General features: G+C 42.1%; 1 protein-coding gene across 1 annotated transcript; it reads right to left on the reverse strand.

Moving 5' to 3' along the window:
* LOC105928204 (5-hydroxytryptamine receptor 3A-like) lies at positions 1-26,989 on the reverse strand. Its single transcript, XM_036141926.1, has 12 exons — positions 26,906-26,989; positions 23,603-23,683; positions 23,366-23,437; positions 22,261-22,406; positions 21,131-21,175; positions 20,882-20,991; positions 12,719-12,888; positions 12,362-12,522; positions 3,615-3,825; positions 2,327-2,425; positions 2,078-2,151; positions 1-390 (listed from the first exon to the last, which is right to left on the reverse strand). Exons 1-12 carry the CDS (start codon positions 26,943-26,945, stop codon positions 178-180), a joined length of 1,422 nt encoding a protein of 473 aa, XP_035997819.1. The 5' UTR covers positions 26,946-26,989; the 3' UTR covers positions 1-177.

Here is a 26,989-nt window from a genome sequence, read left to right on the forward strand (position 1 = left end):
TTGTATGCACAAAATTTTGTTCTGTATGCACTCTGTACATACAAAATGACAAATAAAGTTGTCTAAGTCTAAGTCAGGTTTGACTTGTCTGAAATATAGCTTCAAATGTTCCAATGTTATAGTCTTGCAATGCAACACCAACTTAAACATGTTTAATCCTTTTCTCCATTTGTCTGCTTATGTGAGCCACTTGGCAAAGAGAACACTCAAAAACACAAGAACTGCTGTGACATATAAAACCGAGAAAAACTTGTCAATTCTTTTTGCGAGTTCTGTCCAATAGCCGGGCTTTGGCTCTTTCAGGAATGTCACTGATTTTTTCATCTCCTGCAGCTCGTCTGAGACCTTTTCCACAGCCAGGAATATCTTAGTCAGTTGGTTGTTGGTGCCCTGCAACAGGAATTTAGTCAACAGACAAGTTATAAATCAGATTAATACAGCAGCCGTATGTGCACCCAAAAAGCTTCTGTGTCCTGATCATTAGAATTATTTTTTTTCACCATATTGTTACAACATATAATGTGAAATTTGCAGTTATAGTAGTAGTATAACTAAAAATACCTTTAGTTCTTCACAGAACAGTTAGTTCTTCCTATCTAAAATAGTGAAATTTCGCTTATGGCTCCTTCAATGTTAGCAGGAAGCAAACACTCCCACATTTTTTCTACTACTACTACTACTACTACTACTACTACTACTAGTAGTAGTAGTAGTAGTAGTAGTAGTAGTAGTAGTAGTAGTAGTAGTAGTAGTAGTAGTAGTAGTAGTATTAGTAGTATTCACCAACCCCCACCCCTTTCCTCCAATACCTAGTAAGCAGTAAACTGGTATAAAAAAAATAACAGACAGAAAAACTTGGAATGAAAAGTACCAGAATATTGTAATTAGGTTCCCAATTATACATGTTTAAGGTAAACTCTTGTCTGTCCTTTAATTGTGATGCCACTTCGCGGTTTTTAAAAGATTTATTGAAAGCATGTGGGATAGAAAACATATGTTATTGTCAAGCTTACAAAGAATTACTGTCCTGTCAAAATAGCATGTGGACATTTCCAGAAATTAAATTTGGAAATACTCAATGGCCTGCCAAGGCCCTGCAAATTTTATCCATTGTTTGATAAGCTTCTTCCTTAGGTCCAGAGAGTTTTCTCTAATGGTTTCTGGGATACAGCACATGTAGTCCTGAAATTGCTAGAAGACATGTCCAACAAATACCAACTTATCTATGATTGGTTAAAATGTTTTACATACACAATGATTGTTTGGAATCCCTTATAGCTGCTCTTTCTTGCATTCCAATCTTCGGGAAATCTCAATACAATGCAATTGTCAGAAGTGTATGCATCTGTACGCAATTACAAGATTTGTCCTACCAGCTTAACAAGTTTGTAGTTGTGCTTGAGTCGTCTTGATAATGTCCTTTATTGAAAATATATTTTGGTCTGTCGCAAATCATTCCCACAATGTGCAAATGAAGACAAAACTATGCACACATCACTCCAGTTTCATATTTTTCACACTGGCTTCCTTTGTTTTAGAATTGATTTGAAACTTTGACTGTTTGTTTTAAATCTCTTGATGTCCTCGCAACTCCTTATTTATCTGAACTTTGAAGTGTTTGTGTGCATGTCTGGTCCTTAAGGTCATCCAGTCAGCTTTTACTAAATGTTCCAAGGACTAAACACTGGCTTGACCTGGCCTTTTCTATGGTGGCACGCATGCTATGGGACCAGCGTTCTTTGCTACCTTCCAGCTTACCAAACCATGCCTTTGAAGACAAATTTGTTCAAAAAAGGTTTTAATGTTCCCTAGCACTTTCCTTTTTAACTGAAATATTTTTGTTTTCTGTGATATTCTTGAGGATTTTATCACTTTATCAATATTGCTCATGTTTTAACGTGCTTTATGAATAAAAAAATTATTAACATAAAAATGTATTGGAACTCGGTCTTGGGCAATTATTGGGAAAGTTATATTGAAAGGAAAAAAAGCTTAGTGGTGTTTATTTAATAGTCAAAGCCTCATTGAATGTTTCTTGTTCATTTTGAGTGCAAAAAAAATATCTTTTTTCACTAACCTCTTGGTCAGTAAATGGTGATTTATTAGCCACCTCAGGAAACCTGGATGCACAATGAAAGCCTTCCTTTAGCTCTAAAAAAACATAAGACACAAAAAGTGATATATGAGTCAAAATTGCTAAGAAAAAAAAAACACAGGCTTCATTTATGTAGTATGGTAATAAACTCTGTAAACTAGCTGTGAGAGATGGTTTTGTTTTGATCTCTACTCTGCTATTAATTCAACCATTGGGCATTGTGTGGCTTACCGTCCTGAGATGCAGAGTCCTTCTCTGCTAGATAGTTCACCACAATAGTCTCCAGGAGGCTGAGCAACATCAGCCCAAAAATCCCATTACAGTAAATCACTAAGAGGAGCATAAAACACCATCAGCTAAAAGTACACCATCAGCCTATTCTGCTTCTAGTCATATTGATAAAACCCTGTTTACCAAAGTTACTTGTGACCCAATTCAGTTGTTTATTTAACCTTTTATTTAAGCAGATAAAAACCCATTGGGCTCAAGACCTCTTTCACAAGGGTGACCTGGCCCTAGAAAGGCAGCACCACATGTCATTGAGAACAAAAATTAACGAATAAAACATTAAAACTATTACAAACATTAACTGTAAGTTATTTGACAATTTAAAATGCAGTAGTTATGATTATAGTAACGGTATAAATTGTAATTTTCCAAAACATTCTCTCAATGGCAGAAGTAAGACATGTTAAAGGAGCAATAAGGGATATTTCACCACAAGGTGAGGCTTTAGCACTGTCTGTAAACCAAAACAACATGTGTATCAAGCTACTCCTCTTTTTACTTGCAACACAGCACGTGCTTGTGCGCCATACGGGCATGTGTGACCAGCTGGCTTTGTAAACAAGAGACTGGAGAACAACATAGAGATGGTGTGTGACGGCATACCATGGTAGCCTCGTGAGACCATCCTGATCTCGCGAGCTTTCAAGGTTTCACTCGCAGATCAGTCTGGCTACTCTCCGTTAAAGAAAATTTGGAGCCGTTCACCAAACGAACGTCCAATCAGCGTTGGCTTTGAGGCGGGTTGAGGTGTGACGCAACGAGAAGATCGACAGTTTAGTCTAAAGAACATGGCGGCTTCAGCCGATAAAACTAGCGTTAGCGTGGCTATCGAGCAAGTTTTATCAGAATTACAGAGTATTTCTTTGCTGAGCTAACGAGCCTTTACCTGCAGCAGCAAGAGTAGCTTGGCTTGTGGTTGTGTTTTCGTCGTCGCTCGTAACAGAGCGACGACGAATCTGATTGGTTCATTTGGCCCGTCTATCACCAACATAGGCCAATCAGCTAACCAGTATTTTCGCCCCTTCCCAAAATTACTTCAACGGAAGGTTTCCAGATGGATATGCGGAGCAAATCTATCTGGCAGAGTCAGGTAAATACCATGGTCCATCTAAAAAAAATACCTTTAGTTCTTCACAGAACCTTTAGTTCTTCCCATCTAAAATTGTGAAATTTCGCTTATGGCTCCTTCAATGTTAGCAGGAAGAAAACACTCCCACATTTTTTCTTTTACCTATAAGAGGAATCTTGCTTGATGTAAATGGTAGAATCTCAATTAAAATAAGTTGCATCACTGTGATTGCTAGGAGCACAGTGGTCTTGAAGCCAACCTTCTCCCCTCCATTGTGCGGCATCAGGAGGGAGAAAAAGTCCAAACACAGGAAGAAGAGGACAGGCATCACAAAACTAGCAAAATGAAGAACAGACTTCCTCCTCATAAATATCTGTAAAAAGAAGTTTGAGATGTTTATGGTTTTTGAATAAACAATATTTTTATCTTTTGTAAGTAAATTGGGGTTAGAGATGTATACAAAAAAATATATAGCTATTAATTTTATGATTATACCAAAAGTAAAGGGTACATTTGCTGAGCCATGCTGTAGACATAAACAGTTGGTCTTTTATGTGGGTGTGTTTGGGTCTGGTGCCGCTGTGATTAAGTTTCTTCATTGCCACTTTGGACCCTCAAATTGCATCTAGCCGTTAAAATTCAGTTTCAACAGCCTTCCGTTTCATCCACTTGTTAATATTATTGGGTGACATCTAGGGAGCTCTCTACATCTCCTGGAGCACCTCAATACCCACACGGTCAAAGGTGGATTGACCTAAATGGAAGTGACTGGGAAACACAGCTTCTCTGATCCAAATCAATGACTGCCAGTGCTCTGGAACTATTTGCAACCAAATGTGAAGCTGTAAGGAGGAGTGTTAGCTCCTGGAAATATGAGGTTTTTTTTTACTTTAAAGAGATTAATTGTTATCATAAATCCGCCTCTTATATAGCTAAGTAAAACAGTGAAGGTCAGAGCTAACCCAGATAGATGGATGGATGAATGAAAGGAGGAATGGAAGGACATACAGTAGACTTTTAGTAAATTATTTTAAATGGCTTTCTAAGCGGATACAAGTAGACCTAGCTGTGTGTACAAAATTACACATAGAGCCTGATCTTCAAAGTTTCCAAATAAGGAACACAAAATTCTGCGGACAGATAAAAAAAACTGTGTAAGTATTGAATGAGCGTGTCGAACGTGATCTTCAAAGATTGCCTCCCCAGTGGATAAGATGTGTAAAACTGATTTTCACTCCATTTAAATGAGTTGTGTTTTGTACTGGCAGCTTGGAACCTGCTGTTGAAGAAGGAACAAGATCTAATTCTTCACATAAACTCTCCAACACCAAGGACGCACAAAAAGTTTTTTTAAAAAATGTAGAATTTCTGCTATTAAAGATTTCTTAGAGAAAAAATTTAATTATCATTAAAAGTAAAAAAAAAAATTCTTTGTCAGCAGAGGTTCTACAAAACAGAAGAAAAAACGTAGTATGTGTTATGTCTGACAAAATATAACTGTTGACGAATTAGACATATCCCTGTTTATCGTTATTCTATTGGTTTTTGTATCAGTGACGGTGGCCATGTCAAATGTGCAGAGCTTCTCCAGTCCTGTTGACTGAAATCTTACTCCAGTCCATCCATGTAACCATATTCCAACACGCTTATCCCTGTTGGGGTCGCAATGGGTGCTGGTGTCTATCTCCAGCTGTCAATGGGCGAGAGGTGGGGTACACCCTGGACAGGTCACCAGTCTGCCGCAGTTTACTCCAGTCATTGGAGGAAATAATGGTAATAGCAATTTATATATATATATATATATATCTAATATATATATATATATATACTATATATATCTATATATATATGTGTAATATATATATGTGGTATATATCTCTCTCTCTGTATCTCTCTGTCTATCTCTATCTGTTATCTCTCATCTGTCTTCTCTCTACTCTCTCTCTGTCTCTGTATCTCTGTTCTATCTCTCTGTCTAACATGTCTACTCTCCTCTCTCTCTCTCTCTGTCTCTCTCTCGCGTGTGTCTCTCTCTCTCTGTCTCTCTCCTCTGTCTCTCTCTCTCTCTATGTATCTCTCTCTGTCTCTCTTCTCTTCTCTCTCTCTCCTCTCTGTTGTACTCTCTCTCTCTCTGTCTCTCATCTCTCTATCTCTTCTCTCCTGTCTCATCTCTCTCTGTCTCTCTCTCTCTATGTCTCCATCTCTCTGTCTCATCTGTTCTCTCTCACACTTCTCTGTCTCTCTCTCTCCTCTCTATCTTCTGTTCTCTCTACTCTCTCTCTCTCTCTCTCTCTCTCTCTCTCTCTCTCTCTGTCTCTCTCTCTCTCTCTCTCTGTCTCTCTCTGTCTCTCTCTCTCTGTCTCTCTCTCTCTCTCTCTCTCTCTCTCTCTCTCTCTCTCTCTGTCTCTCTCTGTCTCTCTCTCTCTCTCTCTCTCTCTCTCTCTCTCTCTCTCTCTCTCTCTCTCTCTCTCTCTCTCTCTCTCTCTCTGTCTCTCTCTCTCTCTGTCTCTCTCTGTCTCTCTCTCTCTGTCTCTCTCTGTCTCTCTCTGTCTCTCTGTCTCTCCTCTGTCTCTCTGTCTCTCTCTGTCCCTCTGTCTCTCTCTCTCTCTCTCTCTTCTCTCTCTCTCTCTCTCTCTCTGTCTCTCTCTGTCTCTCTCTCTCTCTCTCTCTGTCTCTCTCTGTCTCTCTCTCTCTCTCTCTCTCTCTCTCTCTCTGTCTCTCTCTCTCTCTCTCTCTCTCTCTCTCCTCTCTCTCTCTCTCTTCTCTCTCTCTGTCTCTCTCTGTCTCTCTCTCTCTCTTCTCTCTCTCTCTCTGTCAGGGTTCTCTGTGTTGGCTGCTCTAACTCTACTCCTCAGGTGTGTCTAGTTGGCTGAGGAGGCGTGGTCCACACCTGCAGCTCGTTGCAGGCGGCTTCCTCTGGCTTCTTAAGCAGAGCACTGGCAGATGGAAGACGCCGGAGCCTTAACCAGTCGTGGTACGACGTGGCCTCTGTCCCAACTCTCGGAAACCAGCTTGTGAGTTTTTTTGTTACTCTTCTTTTTGAGTAATTTTTTGTACCTCTCTGTTGCTCCAGATTTTGGTGCTTGGATGCACTCACCTGTCTTGACGTCCCGTCCGAAAAAACAGACCAGCAGACCTGTCTGCTCAGATTTTGCTCTGGCGCTCCCCTCATACTTCCTGGAAGTTACCCAGCGAGGCCTGAGATCCCCTTTCCCGGGTTCTGTTGGTTCTGTGCTCACTCTGGTCAATCCATCTGTCAACCGCTGCCGATGAGGTCGCCTCGGATTCCTCGCCAGCTACATCTGCCGCCCTCAGCCACTAGCCACCTATCTCCATCTGAGTAGTCACATAGAGTTCTCCTGACGCTACTTCTTCCCGGTTAGGTCCGCCCAGCCTAATGGTAAGCAGCGCAACTCCTAGCAAGTTTCCTGGCTCTTATTTCAGAAGAACTCACTTGCTCTTTCTTACAGACTCTCCAGCCGTGACTTTCTGACCCAGCCGAGTCACCTGTAGTTCCGTCCATAGACCTGCCTGTTTTCCTTTAATAAAAATCTTAAAACTGTGCATTGCCTCCCGTTCGTATCTGCATGTGGGCTCGTCATCTGAAAACCATGACAGAAGAAGGCTCCGGCCACCAGAGTCCAGCGGATACGTTCGGGCGGCAGATAGCCGCACAGCAGGAACAAATGCAGTCGCTAGGTTTTGCTGTCAATTCTACTCAGGAACAGCTTCAGAGATTAGCCGCTCAGGTTAGCCTACTTGTGGACACAGTCACTTCCGCGAAGACGTCACCTGTCACTCAGGATCACGTTATCCCGCCTTCCGACGCTCCGAGCATGGAGAATCAGGTTTGGACTCCACCACTTGAGGGCGCGTCACCTTGTCCGGAGAAATTCTCCGGTGACGGTGAAAGTTGCGGTGGTTTTCTTTTCCAGTGCAAACTGGTGTTTAACCGTTCTCCCCAGACTTTCGCCTCTGATGAGGTAAGGATATCTTATGTCTTACGTCTACTAACGGGTAGGGCTCTTAGGTGGGCCGAGGCTCGATTCCCTGATTGTCAGTCGTTTGGGATTACTTTTCAGGACTTCATTGCTGAATTTATGACAATTTTTTCACCTGAGTTGGATTCGGCACAACAGTCTCGTCATCTCCTCACTTTGAAACAGCGCGGTCGACGCGTATCTGACTTTTCCGTGGAGTTTCGTACGTTTGCTGCTGCTGCGGGTTGGCAGCCGAGACCGTTAAAGGCAGCTTTCTTTCAGGCTCTAGACGAGTCGTTAAAGGATGAGTTAGCTCGGGTTGAGGAACCTGAGGATTTTGAGGAGTTTGTAGCACTTGCTATCCGTTTGGATTCTCGATTACGCAGCCGAACCCGTTTTAGATCCAACCTTGCCTTGCAATCATCCACCTCCACCTCTTCTACATTTACCAAGAAGGAACCCCGTTCTTTTACACCTCCTCCTGAACCCATGCAGTTGGGGCAGGTTGGTCTTTCCAATAAGGAACGTCAGCAGCGTGTCTCGGAAAACTTATGTCTTTATTGTGGAGGTGAGGGTCATTACCTCAGAGATTGTCCTGTTCGGCCAAAAGACCGAGTCCGCCGCTCTTAACGGGGGGATCGGTGGACAGGTTGGGATCTATTCCCCGGGAGGCTGTTAATGCGTCAATTGGTTCTCGTTGTTGTTTACCAGTTACTTTAATATTCGACCAGGAAAGTTTTGAGGTTTCAGCTCTAGTAGATTCAGGCTCTGATTTTAATCTCATAGATCAGGCGGTTGTGGACCAGCTTCGAGTACCTGTCGATCTTTTACCCGAGCCACTCCAGGTCTCGTCATTAGATGGGCAGAGATTGACTCTTATTACCCATCGCACCCGACCATTGGTAGTGATAGTTTCCGGTAACCATCGGAAACAGCTTTCCTTCTTTGTCTTCCCGGTAAAGCGTTCACCTGTGGTTTTTGGAATAGCCTGGTTAAGGGTCCACAATCCGCAGTTTAATTGGGCTGAGTCCCGACTGGATTCATGGTCACCTACTTGTCATTCCCGCTGCTTGCAGTCCGCTCGGCCCGTAGCCGTCTCCTCTACTTCCTTGACAGATTCCGGAGACATGATTGACCTCTCTCGCGTTCCAGAGGATTACCACGACTTACGGCAGGTATTTAGTAAAACTCAGGCTTGTTCTTTGCCCCCACATCGCCCATACGACTGTGCGATTGACTTGTTACCTGGGGCCCCTCTACCGGTGAGTCGGCTCTATAACATCTCCAGGTCAGAACGTCAATCGCTTGAGAAATACATCAGTGAGTCTTTGGCTACGGGGTTAATTCGTCCTTCTTCCTCCCCATTAGGGGCTGGTTTCTTTTTTGTGGGCAAGAAGGACGGGACCCTTCAACCCTGTATAGATTATCGAGGGCTTAACCAGATAACCGTCAAGAATAAGTACCCCGCTTCCTCTATTATCATCAGCCCTCGAGCCAGTCCAGAATGCCAAGATTTTTACTAAGCTTGATCTGCGCAACGCTTATCATTTGGTTCGGGTGAGACAGGGGGATGAGTGGAAGACGGCTTTTAAGACTCCGTTAGGTCACTTTGAGTACCTAGTCATGCCCTTCGGCTTGTGTAATGCCCCGGCAGTTTTTCAGGCATTGGTTAACGACGTCCTGCGGGATTTTTTGAATGTTTTTGTTTTTGTCTATTTAGATGACATCCTGATTTACTCTCGTGACCTAGAACAACACAAGCAACATGTGCGACTTGTTCTCCAGCGATTACTAGAAAATCGCCTGTTTGTAAAAGCCGAGAAGTGTGAGTTCCACCAGACTTCAGTTTCGTTCCTCGGTCTTGTTTTGGAAGGCGGTCAAGTGAGGTCAGACCCAGAAAAAATAAAAGCAGTAACGGAGTGGCCAGTTCCTGAGTCACGTAAACAGCTTCAACGTTTCCTTGGGTTCGCTAATTTCTATAGGCGTTTTATCAGGAACTACAGCCAGATAGCTTCCCCGTTACATGCTCTTACCTCCACCAAGGTCCCTTTTAGCTGGAGTCCTGAAGCCGATGAGGCATTTAATCGACTTAAGTCCCGTTTTTCCCAGGCTCCCATACTCGTTCACCCTGATCCTGCGAAACAATTCACCCTTGAAATAGACGCTTCAAACACAGGTGTGGGAGCGGTCCTATCCCAACAGTCTGAGATAGATAAAAAGTTACACCCTTGTGCATTCTTCTCCCGTCGCTTGTCCCCTGCCGAGCAGAACTATGATGTAGGCGATCGTGAACTGTTAGCCATTAAGTTAGCCTTGGAGGAGTGGCGGCACTGGCTAGAGGGATCCGAGCAGCCCATCATAATATGGACAGATCACAAGAACCTCTCCTATCTGCAGACAGCCCGTAGACTCAACTCAAGGCAAGCCCGTTGGTCATTATTTTTTTCTCGTTTCAACCTCACCATAACCTACAGACCAGGCTCCAGAAACATTAAACCAGATGCTCTGTCTCGTCAATTTGCCCCATTTGAACAAGAGAAGGAGCCGGAACTTATTCTTCCCCCCACATGCACTGTTGGAGGTCTGCATTGGGATCTGGAGGACAGGATTAACCAGGCCCAACTATTAGATCCGGATCCTGGTACGGGTCCACCGGGACTAAAGTATGTTCCCCAATCTGTTCGTCCGGAGGTTTTACGCTGGTGTCACGATGCTAAGTTTTCCGCCCATCCGGGCATTTATAGAACCCAGTCTCAGGTGTCCCGGCGATTCTGGTGGCCATCGTGGACCAAGGACGTCAGAGACTATGTTTTAGCTTGTCCTGTCTGCGCCCAGAATAAGTCTTCTAACCAGCCACCTTCTGGGTTGTTGAATCCTCTTCCTATCCCCAAACGTCCATGGTCCCACATTGCCATTGATTTCGTTACTGGACTCCCTGTTTCCCAAGGCATGTCAACGATTTTGACTGTTGTTGACCGTTTTTCGAAGTCTTGTCATCTCATTCCCATCCGTAAGCTACCTAACGCCCTCCAGACTGCCCAACTCCTCATTAAACATGTTTTCAAGCTCCATGGTATCCCTGTTGACATTCTCTCTGACCGGGGTCCCCAGTTTATTTCTCAGGTCTGGCGGCACTTTTGCTCCGCTCTGGGTGGCCGTTACACGCTCACCTCCGGATACCATCCTCAAACCAACGGCCAAACAGAACGAATGAATCAACAATTAGAGACCACTCTCCGTTGCCTCACGTCATCTTCACCTACCGACTGGAACAAGTTTTTGCCTTGGGTAGAGTATGCCCTGAACTCTCACATCACCTCAGCCACGGGACGTTCACCTTTTGAAGTTGCCTTAGGATATCAACCTCCACTCCTACCCACAGACGAACTCAGGATTCCCTTCACCTCCGTCAACGACTATATTGCTCGCTGCCAGAAGATATGGAAAGAGACGGTTACAGCACTCACTCGCACCGCAGAGCGGAGTAAGAGGTTTGCTGACCAGCACCGCAGACCAGCTCCCCATTATCGCCCCGGTCAGAGGGTTTGGTTATCATCCAGAGATGTATTGACTAACCCATCCGCCAAGAAGCTTGCTCCCCGGTTTACTGGTCCCTATGAAATAGAGACAGTTATCAACCCGACCACCGTCCGCTTACGTCTTCCCCCTCACTCTCGTGTTCATCCCACTTTTCATGTATCCCAGATTAAGCCCGTTTTGGACAATGATTCATACCCTCCTTCCGGACCCCCTCCACCCTCCCAGGACAGTCAGAATCCTCGCGTCATCAGGGTTGTGGATGCCCGTCGACGAGGTAGGGGTCACCAATACCTCGTCGATTGGGAGGGTCGCAGCTCTGGGGATCGCTCATGGGTGTCTGCAGCTACCATCGCCAATCAGGATTTGATTCGGGATTTCTGGTCTACTCAGCCCAGCACTTCTTCGTCTGGGCCGCCAGGAGGCGGCCGTTGAGGGGGGGGGTAGTGTCAGGGTTCTCTGTGTTGGCTGCTCTAACTCTACTCCTCAGGTGTGTCTAGTTGGCTGTTCGTATCTGCATGTGGGCTCGTCATCTGAAAACCATGACAATATATATGTATATATATGTATATATATGTGTGTATATATATGTATATATATATATGTATATATATGTATATATATATATATATATATATATATATATATATATATATATATATATATATATACACACATGGAGATAGGCACCTGCCACCCCAACCCTGCACTGATAAGCAGGTACAGAAAATGGATGGGTGGAAGTCCACAGGCTGGAATAAGTGAGGGAGTTGTGGATAACTTGTGAATGACCATGTCTCCAAACAACAGTGACAGTTGCTGTTTTGGACGATCTGTCTCCAGGCACATGCTTTAATATGTACAAACCTTTTCAAGACCAGGCCCATAGGGTGTTTTAAAAGCTCTACACCAGATTGCTTCATTTTACACTTAAAAAAAAGTTGGGGATATTTGTACAAAGTGAATGTAGGTAGGCTGGCTAGCAAGACTGACTTATGCCATGTGTATTCGGTATACAGCGTGTCAGTCTGGGCAGGCCTAGACTCTCAGGCCTAAATTCCCCGCACCAATAACAGCATGTGAGGCGGAAGTTTATGATGAATTACTCTTAGCATTACACAAAATGCAGTTACTACTTTAAATATCTGTGAATATATTATCAGCACTAAGAATACAACAGGTTAAAACAGCAGGTATAATTCAATTCTTTCCTGGCTTAACAGAAGAAACCAAGGCAAGGAGAAGTGAAAGAACCAGAATCATAGCAGCATATTTCTTTCTAATTTGTTAAGGTGCTCTAGAATGTCATCAACACAGCTTGGCTCAACAAAAAAAAAGGTAAATAGGAATTGTTTGAATTTTGGGATATCTGTGTTTATAGAACATACTTACAGTGTAAATAACCACGGTTTGAGGGAACTCAAAATGGTTCACAGTAGTATTGAAAACCGACATGTTGACAAACACCCACTCATATTCTGTCGCCATAACATCACGAGACCACTTAGTAATTTCTGTACTATTTTCTTGGAATGTAATGTCCAATTCATTTTCTGAAAGGAAGAGAAAGACAAATAAACACTGAGATTTGTAACAAAAAAGTAAGAAGATGAAATTCTTTTGGTGGATTTTCCAACAGATATCAGTAATATATAGATACACCATTGAAAGCCTAATTTAAATAAAGAAAATTCTAAAATGTAAACATTTTGCAGTAATTTAAGATAAACATTCATAAACTGAACTCACCTCCATACAAGTAAGACTTAAAGGAGATGTTACAGCTCTGAATGTCAAAGGGGAATTTATAAACATGCATCTTGCAGGTGCTGATCACAATCTGGTCATTTCTAAATTCAATCGTTCCATTATGATATATCTTTAGAAAAGGACTTGGAGGTGATTTGTCCTTCTCGATCCTGTGAAAGAATAAACGAATGATTTGTATCAAACAAAATAAGTCTGAACAAGTTTAAAAGTGCGTTTTTCAAAATTCAGGGTTAAACTCTGAAAAACTAAGCATTTTAGAAAGAAAATACATGAAACTGTCCTTGCACAGTAACATATTCACCCTATTGTCATGGTTTAGGTTTTGTCTGCCTTTAGTGTGCAATTCACTCAGCCCTCCCTCGCTCTGCTCCATACACTAATTACCCTTTTCTCCCCGTCACCTGTCAGGCAGCAATTAACCCTGATCTGCCATCACCTGTTTCCACCGCTTTATAAGACTCACCTCTTTCTGTTCTCGTCGCCGGTCCATAGCGTTCACTCCCGCTCAGTTCTCTGCCAGTATTCTTGTCAGCTCCGTTTTGTTACCGTCAGCCTGAAGACTCCTTTCAACCTGGTTTTTGTTACAGTCAGCCCATAGACTTTCCGTCAGTTTGTTTTCTCCGGTGCACGGCTCAGACGTTCAGCTCTCCGGTGCACGGCTCTGATGTTCAGCTCTCCACTGCACGGCTCAGACGTTCTGTTCTCCAGTGCTCGGCTCAGATGTTTTGCTCTCCAGTGCTCGGCTCAGATGTTCTGCTCTCCAGTGCTCGGCTCTGATGCTCTGCTCTCCAGTGCTCGGCTCAGACGTTTTGCTCTCCAGTGCTCGGCTCTGATGCTCTGCTCTCCAGTGCTCGGCTCTGATGCTCTGCTCTCCAGTGCTCGGCTCTGATGTTCAGCTCTCCACTGCACGGTTCAGACGTTCTGCTCTCCAGTGCTCGGCTCAGATGTTTTGCTCTCCAGTGCTCGGCTCAGATGTTTTGCTCTCCAGTGCTCGGCTCTGATGCTTTGCTCTCCAGTGCTCGGCTCTGATGTTCAGCTCTCCACTGCACGGTTCAGACGTTCTGCTCTCCAGTGCTCAGCTCAGATGTTTTGCTCTCCAGTGCTCGGCTCTGATGCTCTGCTCTCCAGTGCTCGGCTCAGATGTTCTGCTCTCCAGTGCTCGGCTCAGATGTTCTGCTCTCCAGTGCTCGGCTCTGATGCTCTGCTCTCCAGTGCTCGGCTCAGACGTTCTGCTCTCCAGTGCTCGGCTCAGATGTTTTGCTCTCCAGTGCTCGGCTCTGATGCTCTGCTCTCCAGTGCTCGGCTCAGATGTTCTGCTCTCCAGTGTTCGGCTCCAGAGTTCCTCCCGGTCAGTCTCTCCACACGCCTCCTGCCGGCCAGCTTCTACACCCTACACCTCCGTCTGTTGAAAGACTCTGGTCTCATCATCCATCTTCCACACCATTCAATAAAATTCACTCATAAGAACTGACTCTGTGTGTGCGTGCTGTGTCCGGGTTCATCCCAGAAAAATATCCTAACACCTATAAATACAATCTGAGATATATTTTTGATCAACAATACATGCTTCTTTAGCCTCTAATGAGGTGATCACACAACTCATCTGCATCAACATAACATTCACATAAAAGAATCTTTCTGATAAAAGATCTAAGAGGTCACTCGAGAGCTTTTTAAGGAAAATAAAGGTGATGTCATTTATTTTCATCCCAAGGTTTGATGTCATAAATAAGGATAAAGTCATTTATATCGCTTGGCAAATTTTGTCATGACTGTTATCCTTGGTTACGAGGAATCAACAAACACTGAGACAGATTATGGTTTTGTCAGGATGCAGCTTATAGGCTGCATGCTGAACCTCTCTCCCTCTCTCTCGTTCCTGCACAGCCTGATCGGTTTCACCTGGCAGGCTGCAATTAACCCGCAACTGCTTCCACCTGTTTCCACCGCTTTATAAGACTCACCTCTTTCTGTTCCCGTCACCGGTCCATAGCGTTCACTCCCGCTCAGTTCTCTGCCAGTATTCTTGTCAGCTCCGTTTTGTTACCGTCAGCCTGAAGACTCCTTTCAACCTGGTTTTTGTTACAGTCAGCCCATAGACTTTCCGTCAGTTTGTTTTCTCCAGAACTCGGCTCAGACGTTCAGCTCTCCGGTGCACGGCTCCGACGTTCAGCTCTCCGGTGCACGGCTCCGACGTTCTGCTCTCCACTACACGGCTCAGACGTTCTGCTCTCCACTGCACGGCTCAGACGTTCTGCTCTCCACTGCACGGCTCCGACATTCTGCTCTCCACTACACGGCTCAGACGTTCTGCTCTCCAGTGCTCGGCTCAGATGTTCTGCTCTCCAGTGCTCGGCTCTGATGCTCTGCTCTCCAGCGCTCGGCTCAGATGTTCTGCTCTCCAGCACTCGGCTCAGATGTTCTGCTCTCCAGCACTCGGCTCAGATGTTCTGCTCTCCAGTGTTCGGCTCCAGAGTTCCTCCCGGTCAGTCTCTCCACACACCTCCTGCCGGCCAGCTTCTACACCCTACACCTCCGTCTGTTGAAAGACTCTGGTCTCATCATCCATCTTCCACATCGTTCAATAAAATTCACTCATAAGAACTGACTCTGTGTGTGCGTGCTGTGTCCGGGTTCATTCCAGAAAAAATATAACAGGTTTAGGATGTTTATTGAAGTGATAGGGAACAGAGGGGCTATGGAGGTGGATGGGATAGTGGTCTCTTTCTCGGAAGGAGGAAGCGAGAGACGGTGAGCACCGGTAACAGACAGGCTGGACTACTGGAGTGGAAAAGGCTGATTTACAGATCATAGTAGTGTGTGGAGCTGGGGAAGAATTAGTCAGGTAGTGGTGATCAGTGGTAGGCTTTGGTGTGCAGGTAGATGGTTCTTCAGTGGAGAGTGCACAAGCCAGGTGTGCAGCAGAACACCAGTGGGTAGAGGAGCTTCGGGTCTGCTCCAGGAAGGCTCAGGGGATTCAGAACTGTCAGCGGAGTGGAATGAAGATGACCAGAGAGAAGCCGGGCTGGATGAGCCGGAACAAGGCATGACATGGAACCAGGAATAACCAGGAACAAAAGTCCAGGTCAGATACTGCTCAGGTAAGCAAATACTCTTATAGCTTAAATGCTCCTCACCATCAGTTGTGATGGGAAACACCCGCTTGCCATCTTCAACCTGTTGCACCTTCCTGAAGTACACTTTGAAGGGAAGGTTCTTATAGGAAAGCCTCACCTTTTGGCCAGGCTGGTTACTGGGTGCTGGGATCCTTGTCTTGTCTGCATATTCTTTGTTCTGGGCAGAAGTATGATTAAGGGCGGCCTTGGTCTAATATCAGATCCTCTTGCATGCTCGCAGGTGACTCTTGACTAATGGAAGAATGGTCTTAGGAAAAGTAGCCAGAAGTAAGGATGGTTGGTAGCCAAGTGATTCCTCAAATGGGGATCGTCCAGTGGCGGCAGAGATGTGTCTGTTATGGGCATATTCAACCCAGCTGAGGTGTTTTCTTCAGGAAGTTGGACTGTTTCACACAAACAGCAGGGAATGTTCTCAAGCTCCTGGTTCATTCATTCACACTGGCTGCTGGTTTGATGATGAACACCGGAAGAGAGATGTATATTGGCCCTTAGAGTGGCGCAAATAAACCACCAAACATGGGAAATGAACTGTGGACCTCTGTTGGAAACCACTGACATGATACAACAGGAGTTCAGCAGTCAGTATAGCTGAGGGATTTTAGACGAGACTGATAAGATGACAAGCTTTGGAGAATCTGTTTATGATGGTGAGAATGATGGTTTTGCCCTTGAAGGGAGGTAGTCCAATAACAAAGTCTAACACGATGTGGGACAAAGGTCGACTGGGGATGGATAACGGCTGGAGAAGTCCGGTTGAAGGTTTGCGAGAGTTATTTTTCTTGGCACATGTGGGGAAGGCTGTGAGGTATTCACTGACATCCTTATTGAGTGATACTCATCAGGAGTATCTGCAGAGAAGGCCAATGGAACAGCTCAAACCATGATAAACCAAGAACTTGGAATCATGGGCCCATTTTATGACTTGGGAATGGATGGAAGTGGGTACGTAGTGGCATCTGGGTGGTCCTTCTCCAGATCTGGTTCTCTCTGCGAGGGCCTGTTGGAGACTGCGTTCCAGATCCAAGAAGGGGGACCTGACAGCAAAGAAGGTGGGTATGATCATAGTAGGTGCTCAATCCTGGTCGTCTACTGCAAACTGTCATGATAATGTGGTTGGCTTAATGTGGGTTAAGGTGAAATTGAAATGAGAGAAGAACAGGGACCAGCGGGAGAGTCGGGCATTGAGACTTTTAGTCATCTTTAGGAAGGCCAGATTCTTGTGATCAGTCAAAATCAGAATGGCTTGTTGAGTGCCCTCTGACCAGGCCATCCACTCCTCCAATGTGAGCTTGATGGTAAAGAGCTTATGATCGCCGATGCCATAGTTCTTCTTTGCAGGGGTAAATCGATTGGAGAAGAAAGCACAGGGTTGGCGATAGTTTGTGGTCTTGGTTTGCTGAGACAGGACACCTCCCACCCCGACATCAGAAGTGTTAACTCCTAGGACGAGTTGTCTGTTGTGACCCAGATGTACCAGGATGAGTGTAGAAGCAAAAATATCTTTGAGTCTTTTGAATGCAGTTTCATCTGAAGGTGTTTTTTGTAGAGGTGAGAGCCGTCAATGTTTGAGTGATGATGCTGAAGTTTTTTATGAGGCGTCGATAAATGTTACCAAATCCCAGGACCCTCTGGAGCTTCTTGGTGAATGTGGGAATCGGTCAATGGACCACAACTTGGATCTTGCTGGGATCCATCTTCACCTGTTCATCTTCAAAGATGTAACCCAGGAAGGCTGTCAAAGAGACATGGAACTTGCACTTCTCAGCCTGATGAACAATTAGTTCTCCTGCAGCTTCTGTAAAACCAATCTGACATGCTGCCGGTGCTTGTCAAGGCTATGGGAGAAAATGGGTATACCATCTAGATAGCAGAAGACAAAGTTATGAATGAAATCATGAAGGACGTCATTAACCAGAGCCTGGAAAACTGTTGGGGCTTTAGTGAGTCAGAAGTGCATGACTAGGTATTGGGAGTGTCATATGGGTGATTTGAAAGCCGTTTTCCATTCATTCCCCTCCCGCTGTGAACCAAGTGACACGTATTACAGAGAATGAGTTTTGAAAAAGAATGGTTCAACCATGAACAGAGTCGATAGCAGAAGTGAGAAGAGGTAGTGAGTACTTGTTCTCGACAGTTATCTGATTAAATTCATGGTAATCAATGCAAGATTGTAACGACTTGTATTTTTTGGTAATGAAGAAGAACTCCACAGCAACAGGAGATAAGGAGGGTCTATTGATTGCCTTTCGGGAGTCATGAAAATAGTTTACCAAAGATTCCCATTTGACACCAGAAATATTGTATAGAATCCCTGAGGGTAAAGGGGCACCAGTGAAGAGGTTGAGATCACGATCATGGGGGTGGTGAGGGGGAAGAGACAGAGCTAAATCCTTACTGAAAACTTTATGTAAATCGTGGTATTTGGGTGGAATCTTAGATCAGCGGTATCTACAGAACTGGTTGTGGAAGAAGAAGTGACCAAGGGGGCAGACTGTAGGTAGGTAGATACACAAAAAGGAATTCAGGACTCTACATAAAAAACTTTACAATTAAGGTGTGGATTGTGTGTGACCAACCAGGGGTACCCCAGAACAACATCAGACTCCCAGGTTGGAAAAACAAAGAATACTGTGTGCTCATGGAGGTTGCCTGAGGGGATGAGATACATGGGTTTATTTTTGTGGGCTATGGTTTAAAGGGGGTTGCTGTCCAGAGTGACTACCTTAATAAGTGTATCTAATTGACTCATAGAAATGTTTAGTTACTATCAGAGGGTTGATGAAGTTTTCTTCTGAACCAGAATCTACGAGAGTGGATGTGCCATGGCCCCTACCCATCAGTAAGTCTTGAGCATCAATCGGGGGTTTTTGCTGTAATGAATGGCACCCACCAGGACCCTCTGGTTTAGTAGTGGGCATTCTCTTTTGGCCAAATTGGACAATTTATGTGAATATGTCCCGGCTGACTGCAGTAGAGTCAGACAGAGGCAGTAATTTACCTGCTTCTTCATCTCCAGTTTTTGGAGCAAATTTATTTTTAAAGAGGTCCAAAAACTGTTGATTAGAATAGTAACAAATGTTGGACTTGTCAAAAAATGACTCAAGCTTGGCCTCTCAAAAGTCGAATAATGTAAGAGATCTTACGTAATCCGGGAAGGAGTGAGGAGCTTTATGAAACAGAGCACACTGTAGGAGGAAACCCCAGCACTTTTCAAACTGTCCAGAAAATGGTTCTGGAAAGGGCGATACCAACTCCTGGCTGGTAGAGGAAGTAGTTACAACAGGAGAAACTGGAGGGGATGTCGAAACTACAGGCACACCAGAAAGCTGAGCACAGACTTCAGCTAACTGCACCAATTAAATATCTAATGTCTGTATTATAATATCTTGCTGACTGCGCATGAACTGAAAGAGAGCCACATGTTGTACTGGGAGCTCACCCTGGGGAGAGACTGCACTCTGTAATTGTGCTTCTGGGTCAGGTTGGTTAGAGAATCATGTCATGACTTTGCTTCCATGGTGACCAGGAAGCAACAAACATAGAGACAGATTACGGTTGAGGATGTTTATTGAAGTGATAGGGAACAGAGGGGTTTTATGGAGGTGAATGCGATAGTGGGGCGACTAGGAAGGGTCTGGTCTCTGTCTGAAGGAGAAGGAGAGAGACGGTGAGTACCAGCAACAGGCAAGATGGATTACTGGATTAGAGAGGCTGACATACGGACTATAGTAGTGTGTGGAGCCAGGGGAGAGTTAGTTGGGTAGTGGTGGTTAGTGGCTGGCTGTGGTCTGGTTCCAGATTTGGTAGATGGTTCTTTGTTGGAAGGTGGACAGGCCGCGTGTTTAGCAAGAGGCCAGTGGACAGAGAACTTTCAGGCCGGCCATAGCTTCAGGAATGTTCAGGGGACTCAGAACTGTCAGTGGACTTGAATGGAAATGTCCACAGAGAGACCGGACTGGACTGAACAGGAACAAGGCAGGATCTAAGGAGGTAAGTATTTAGAAAAAGAAAAAGACATGAAACCAGGAATAACGAGGAACAAAGGCACAGGTCAGGTACCACTCAGGTGAGCTAATTCTTTGACCCCTCCTTTCCGTCTCTGGATGCCTTAAATCAGTGGTCCCCAATCCTGGTCCTCGAGGGCCGGTGTCCCTGTAGGTTTTACATGTGTCCCTGATCCAACACACCTGACTTACTTCCCCAGTGTGCTGTCAAGTTCTCCAGAGTCCTCTTAATGACCTCATTATTTGACTCAGGTGTGTTGAAGCAGAGTAACAAATAAAAGTTGCAGGACACCGGCCCTCGAGGACCAGGATTGGGGACCACTGCCTTAAATGCTCCTCACAATCAGTTGTGATGGGAAACACTCACTTGTCGGCATCTGCCTGTCACACCCTGCTGGAGAATGGGAAGACACAACCACACCACACTGCCCTGAACCATAAACTTGTAAAATTTAAGTTTAAAAATGTTCTTATTCAGTTAAGAAGTTTTCTTTTGATAAGGAAATGTTACAAGCATTTCTCAAAACTATAGTAACACAACATGAACATTTTACATTTTCTTTTTACTATTCAGAGAATAGTAAAAAGTTCCCATTGACTTTTCCATTGGTTATTCAGAATGTATTACGGTTATCTTTATGATTGTTGATTGATGATTTAAAGGTTTGTTACCATTACAGCAATAAAAAAATATTGTTATATTTGCTGACAGCATTTTGCATGCTGTTACTTCTTCAATGTTTCTCTAATTTCTCTTTGGTGATGAGAACAAAATATTCGGGTTTGGAAAGCCTTCTTGACATCACCCTAATATTTAACTTCCTTCAAAGATTCAAGTCAGGACTCTGGTTGGGTGGATTTAAATCGTTAATGTTACTTCCAGTAAAAAGAAACCTGTTGGTAATTTAAATGCTTATATTAAATCTAATCCTAATCTAAACCTAATCTGGGGTGTATTTATAAGTTTTAGCTTTACTATACAAATATAAAACTATGCTTACATCTCTTCAATCGTTAGGTCTGGCTTCCACAATGCCTCTGACGGAACTATTATGGCTGAAATTCCACAAAAGTCCTCTTTATTCCATTTAGCGTAGTCATTTCCCCAGTCCTGAACAGGAAGAAATAAGAAGAGTTGGTGCTGGTAGCAATATGAAATAAACAATGAAACTTAAAAAAGAGTAATATGTTTGTTTGTTTTTTACCAAATAGTCATTTGATGAAATGTATCTTTTTCAGAGAAAACTCACCATGTAAATCCAAACATATGCAATGAATGTCTGATCTGTCTCTTTCTGTTCATTAAAAAATAAGATGTTGAACATATATCAATTGTAAATATTTCTGCTTAAAAAAACAGTTAATAATAGTCCAGTTGTTCACATATAATCATCAGTAGAGTGACAAAATCTGTACTAAAGTAAGATTAGCACTACTTCAACATATTTTCACTTAAGTAGAAGTAAAAAGTCAACCAAGTCAACCAAGAAATCATTCAAGAAAGAGTAAAATAATAGGAAGGCTACTCGAGTATAGAATAAATCATGTAATTGAACAGACAAAAATATAAAGTAAAATTCTGGTATTTCAAAGAATAAAATAAAAAGCATGCAAAAAATAACTTTTATAAAATAGCAAATTCAGACAGGACTAACACTGTTCTGTATATTTATTTTATATATTACTCATGCAAAAAAGAAATTACTGTGCAGTAAAACCACTCCTAAAAGTATATGTTTTTTTAAGAAGTTACTCAAGTAACTTGAGTACCATGTGACAAAGTAATTGTAACTGATTACTACCCACCCCAGGCAATAATAGCTTTGGTTCAGCTGGTTTTAATGGCTCAAAATAATACTTGAATTAAATTTAAAAATTATTTGCTTTAGGGCACTAACTTCAAAGCTTGACTCTTCATAAATGAAACTCCTGTATACGGGGAGAATGGTAAGTGGTAAGGCAAGGCTAGTTTATTTATAAAGTACTTTTCAGCAACAAGACTATTAAAAGTGTTGATAATTATCCTGTAAAAGTACATGTAAAGTTTGAATAGCTTTTCCAACATTTTGCAGCACTATCCTACGTAAACAAGTCATATTCTGTACGACTTTCTTCCCCTCTCAAATGAGCACTTTACTGCCTTTCTTCTGTTAATTTGTTTTTCTAAGCATGAATTTATAGGGAACTCTTTTAAGGCTCCTCCACAGCATCTTACAGTAAACCACAGTAAAAAGAAGTCTGAAAAAGTCCAAACAGAGCTGGGAAATGTAAAATTTCTATCAAGAACCTTACAGACAAAAGAGAACAAATTAACCTAAATGGTAAAAACCAAAAACCGTGTCACAATTGAAACAACAAAAAAAATGACATTATGACTTACCACATCCAGAATGGCATAGACCTCCATTTCAAGGTATATGACTGTTTTATTTTTATGATCTTTGACAGGTCTACTCATGGTAAAACGATCCTTGTATTTGGTCAGACCTAGGTGGTCTATAATATTCTCATAGCTGCATATGGAGGCTGCAAGCACAATTAGAACTGAGTTACCATCAGGGACACATGTAATACTGCAATCAAGCTAACTTATTACTCTGTTGGAGTCTTAGAAAAAGTAATTTTTTGTTCTGTCAGTATAATTGTCTAAATACATTTACACATTGCTTTTTCAATATATACCAAGTCGTCCACTAAAAAGAAATATTATTTGACATCATCTAAAACGACCAATCCTTAAACAATAGAGACATACAAAATATAAAGAAGTGCTCATGAGAGACACTGTAGTGACATGATAACAGTTTAACTGCTCACTTTTTGTCAGTTTACCTGTTGTTCCTTTTGCTATAATTTTATCGGTGTAGAGATGCTGAAGAAACAGAGTTAAATGGGGCACTATGTGTTAAACTTGTGGTCTGTTTAATGATGCCCACTGTTTGTTCTGTGCAAAACGATTTAAAAAATCCTTCTGGTGGTTCTACAGTGACGAATAGCTAAAGTGCAAGTTAATAAAACGTCTGTCTTAAGTGTGTCCCACACCCATGGTTCACTGTAATATAAACCCAACCATTTTAAATTTCTGTTAATTTAATTTAGTAAAAAACTGTAAAAGAAAGTTGAAATATCTCTACATTAGTTTCTGCATTCTTTGTTTTATTGCATGCTGTGTGCTTTACTGTTCTTTCCCCTCCCCTTTGCACTTTTAGAATACACATTTCAAATGCATTGCATTTAGATTTTTTTTTTTTGATAGACCTAAATAAAGTAGAACATGGTTGTAAAGTGAAAGAAAACCTTTTGTTGATGATTTTGTTGAAAAGTTACAAAATACTTCTTTCAAAGCACTATACAAATCAACATAACACTTTTTTATAGTCCAGCATTCAACACAACAAAAATTATTTAAAAAAAATGGGAATCAATTCACAAATGCTCCGATTTCACATTTAGACAATTACAAAAGACAACTGATTTAGTCTCACCTTTGTTATCGGAAGTCTGATTTGATGTCTGATTAGAACAATTTGAACACTCATAATTTGTCGCATTTCCAACTGTCACAAAAAATAATATAGTATCATTTAAGTATTTATCGATTTTAACTCTTGTTAAATTTACATTTTACATTTTTAAGCAGCCTATAGAGCAGTGATAGAATTTAACTGTGTATCACTATCAATAGTGATATGCTGACCAGCTGGATTAATACAAATTGATACCTGACATGCCCCTTAAGCTCTGATTGGACATCAGTTGGTCATCATGAACATTTGGTGACACACAGCTGGCAGGATTTCCAACTGTCAAAATACATAACAGATTTGTTTTTGAGTATTTTCAGAACACACATTTATATTGTCATGAATAAACATTGATCCTTTTTTCCATTTCCACACAATTTAAAATGATACCCAGCATCTCTTGGGCTCTAAATGTTTAAAAAAATTCAGCCCTGCAGAAAGGAGGCTTTTCTAATAACTGAGCTAGATCCCACAGGAGTTAAGAAAGTACGGGAGTTTCTCATTACAATACAGTTTTTAAATAATAATAATTATTAATGATAATTACAAATGAATTATATTAAATTAAATTTCACAACCCAAACAACAAGAGTCAGGTGCTAGACAGGAGAACGTTTTGGGGAATTTCCGAATAAATGGAAAAAGAATTTGTGTGCGCATAGATAAACCGTTTTGCCCTGTTTTTAATCATTTATAAGGGATAGCAACAGAAGGTACCATGTGAACTTCTCTTCTGGCAGTCGAGGCCACAGCTGGTTGCTGTTTCCCTTGGAGCACTGTGAGTGGAGGTTTGCGGAGAAGCCGCACTGGATTAGGGCTGTAACCTGCACTGCAGTCAGTTTAAGACCAGGGTGAGTTCTGCTCCGCTCTGCTAATTAGTGGAGTAGCAACAACTGCATTGACCTTAACTACATGCATGGTTTTCACCTGTCACTCTGGCTTTATATACCTGCCTCTCTCTGCCAGTCTCTGCCAGATCACTATTTGCCTTAGCGTGAGTTGCTGTCCAGCTAGTGTTGTGTAGTTCTTCATTTGACTGAACAAACTGAACTGAATCACTTCATTAACTGATTTGTACATTTCTCAGTACAGTTGAGGTCAGTACTGGAATTTTTTTTTTCTTTTTATACTATTAATGTAGGCCACACATAGATTTAAATCTGTACATTGGCATTTCTCGTTCTTAATTTAATATTCCATTTACCAATAAACATCAACAAGCCCTATTTCTTTTATGTTGGTGGCATTTAAGTCAATATTTCATTCATATAAAAATGTACAGTATACATAGTTTGCTTCTCATTTTGGTTTTTATTTTTCCCACTTTAAACATTTATTTTTTTCATTTGAGTCCAAATAAAACTAATTTAAAAACTAGATATTTAGTCACATTAACTTTTATTTTTCTTAAATTTGCTAGAAATGCGTGCGTATTCACATCCAAATTCATAAGCAGTTTCTGGCAGACACAGCGCCACCACCTCCCTCACTGTATTAGTTGCTGAGTCACTCACTCCTATTCATGAATCGGTACATGTTTCATTCCCTTTCTTCCTAAGATTAACAACACACCTAGTACAGCACTGATTTGTGATTCTAATAAACTGGTGACTTGAGTGTACTGCTGAACTTAACAGGAAACACTCAGCACAGATGTGATTTGGAATCAGTGATGCAGTCGTGATGTATTTTTGCCTGTTTCCAATGAGCAATGCATTACGGACAAAATTCCCAAAACTTACGGTGTGGATTTGACATATGGCAGCAGGGCTCGTTGACTGCCTGTAGATGGGTCCCTTTTCTTGCATTGAAGTACTGTGCTGCTTTGCTCACGGCCCGAACGAAGGGGGCAGAGGCAGTGGAATTTTTTATTCAAAAGTTGTATTTTGAGACGTGTTATTTTTTTTCCTTTTTTCGATCTGAGCTGTTCAACATCCTGTTGTAGATTTTGAAAATAAGGTAAGGAGAGAGCCTGAAAAGCCTCTTTCATCTTTATTACTTGTTTTTACTGTAAAGAAACGAAATGGGGAGTTAAAGTTCTATAAATAAGAAAGTAAGTCCCACTAAAGGCTTAATTATTCCGTATTTTAATTGTGTAGGAACATATAATGCTGTTACAGCTGTATGAATAGCTCACCAAGCCATGATAATTGCCTAATATAATGTTAGGGAATGAAAATGTAGTTATAGGAACCTAATGATTCAGTGAACGAATCATTTGAATGAATCATTTTAATGTACTGATTCTAGTGTTTCAGTTCACTCAAAAGAACCGTAGTGCCCATCACTATGTCCAGCATCACTGCTTGCATTGCCTGTTCTCTGACCTGTTGCCTGTCTTTGGATTCTCTTTTCTCGCCTTACCCACGCTTTGACACCTGATTCTGCACCTGACTCTGGACACGACCTCGGACCGCTTTTTGTTCTTGATCCCGCCCTAGGCCCTTGGGCTTGCTTGCTTTTTGCTGCCGTTTTCTGTGTGAGAAACTAGTTTGCCTCACAGATTTTGACCCCAGCACTTCACAGACAAGTTCACTGCCTCCAGTGCACATCCATAATCTTCCGTTGTAACCAATCTTTTTCATGCTCAATCTTTGTTTCATTTTTAATAAACCTTTTTAACTGCAACACTATGCCTGGCTGAATTATCATGTTCTTTGTCTTGCGCATAACATTAAATCTAAATTGCACAATTTTTGAACCTTTTAAATATACACTTGTATTTATCAAGGCATACAAATGAGAATGACATAAAATGTTATTTACAATTCAGTTAAAAAAAGTAATCAAATGTTTCCAGGGTTTAAAAAAATCGTAAATGAGCTGCACGTCTAAAAAATTCATACATTGTCGCGGCCTTCCATGTTCCAAAAAAAACAAAATTCCAACATAGGCCGTGGGTGGTAACAGGTGGTTTGATTTGCACGCACTTCTGACTTCATTGATTTGTAAAAATATGGGATTTATTTCTTGAAAAAATATAGACAAAATAAAGACTAAAAAATGTCTTGCAACTTAGTTGAAAACGAAAAATAATCTCAATTTGCTGTTTGAAGCTCTAAAAGTGTTCAAAAAATAATTTACAATACCTCCCATCCACACCAGACATTTACCAAACAATAGCTCCGCACCAAGCCCCGGTGTGTTCTTAATTACTCAACTTAATGGGAGGGTCTAACAATTAACAATGTAATCTAAACATTTTCAAATATAAAAATTAATTACAAATTTTGGTTTTAAACTAACTTAAATATATTCCAACTATCCAAAGAAGAAAACTAAATTGTTAGAAATTACAACCCACAAAATATATCATAAATGGCCACAACATACATGACAATCACCCAGTAATTTAAAGTGGCCGCAAGCCACAAATAGAAAGTTCAGTCATGTTAATAATTTGTATTATCCACAACAACAACAATATGGGATTTTTAGTCAAACAGCTAAAGACCTCTTAGACTACAATAATATAGACCAAATGAAAGGATCTCATCTTACCTGTGTGGAGAAACATGAAGCAGGTTAAAGTAAAAATCATAGCTTTGAGAGGTCAGTCTGCAGCTCTGTCCTCTGCAAGAAATC

The sequence above is a fragment of the Fundulus heteroclitus genome, chromosome 10 (assembly GCF_011125445.2).
Source record: "Fundulus heteroclitus isolate FHET01 chromosome 10, MU-UCD_Fhet_4.1, whole genome shotgun sequence".
Lineage (NCBI taxonomy): Eukaryota > Metazoa > Chordata > Actinopteri > Cyprinodontiformes > Fundulidae > Fundulus > Fundulus heteroclitus.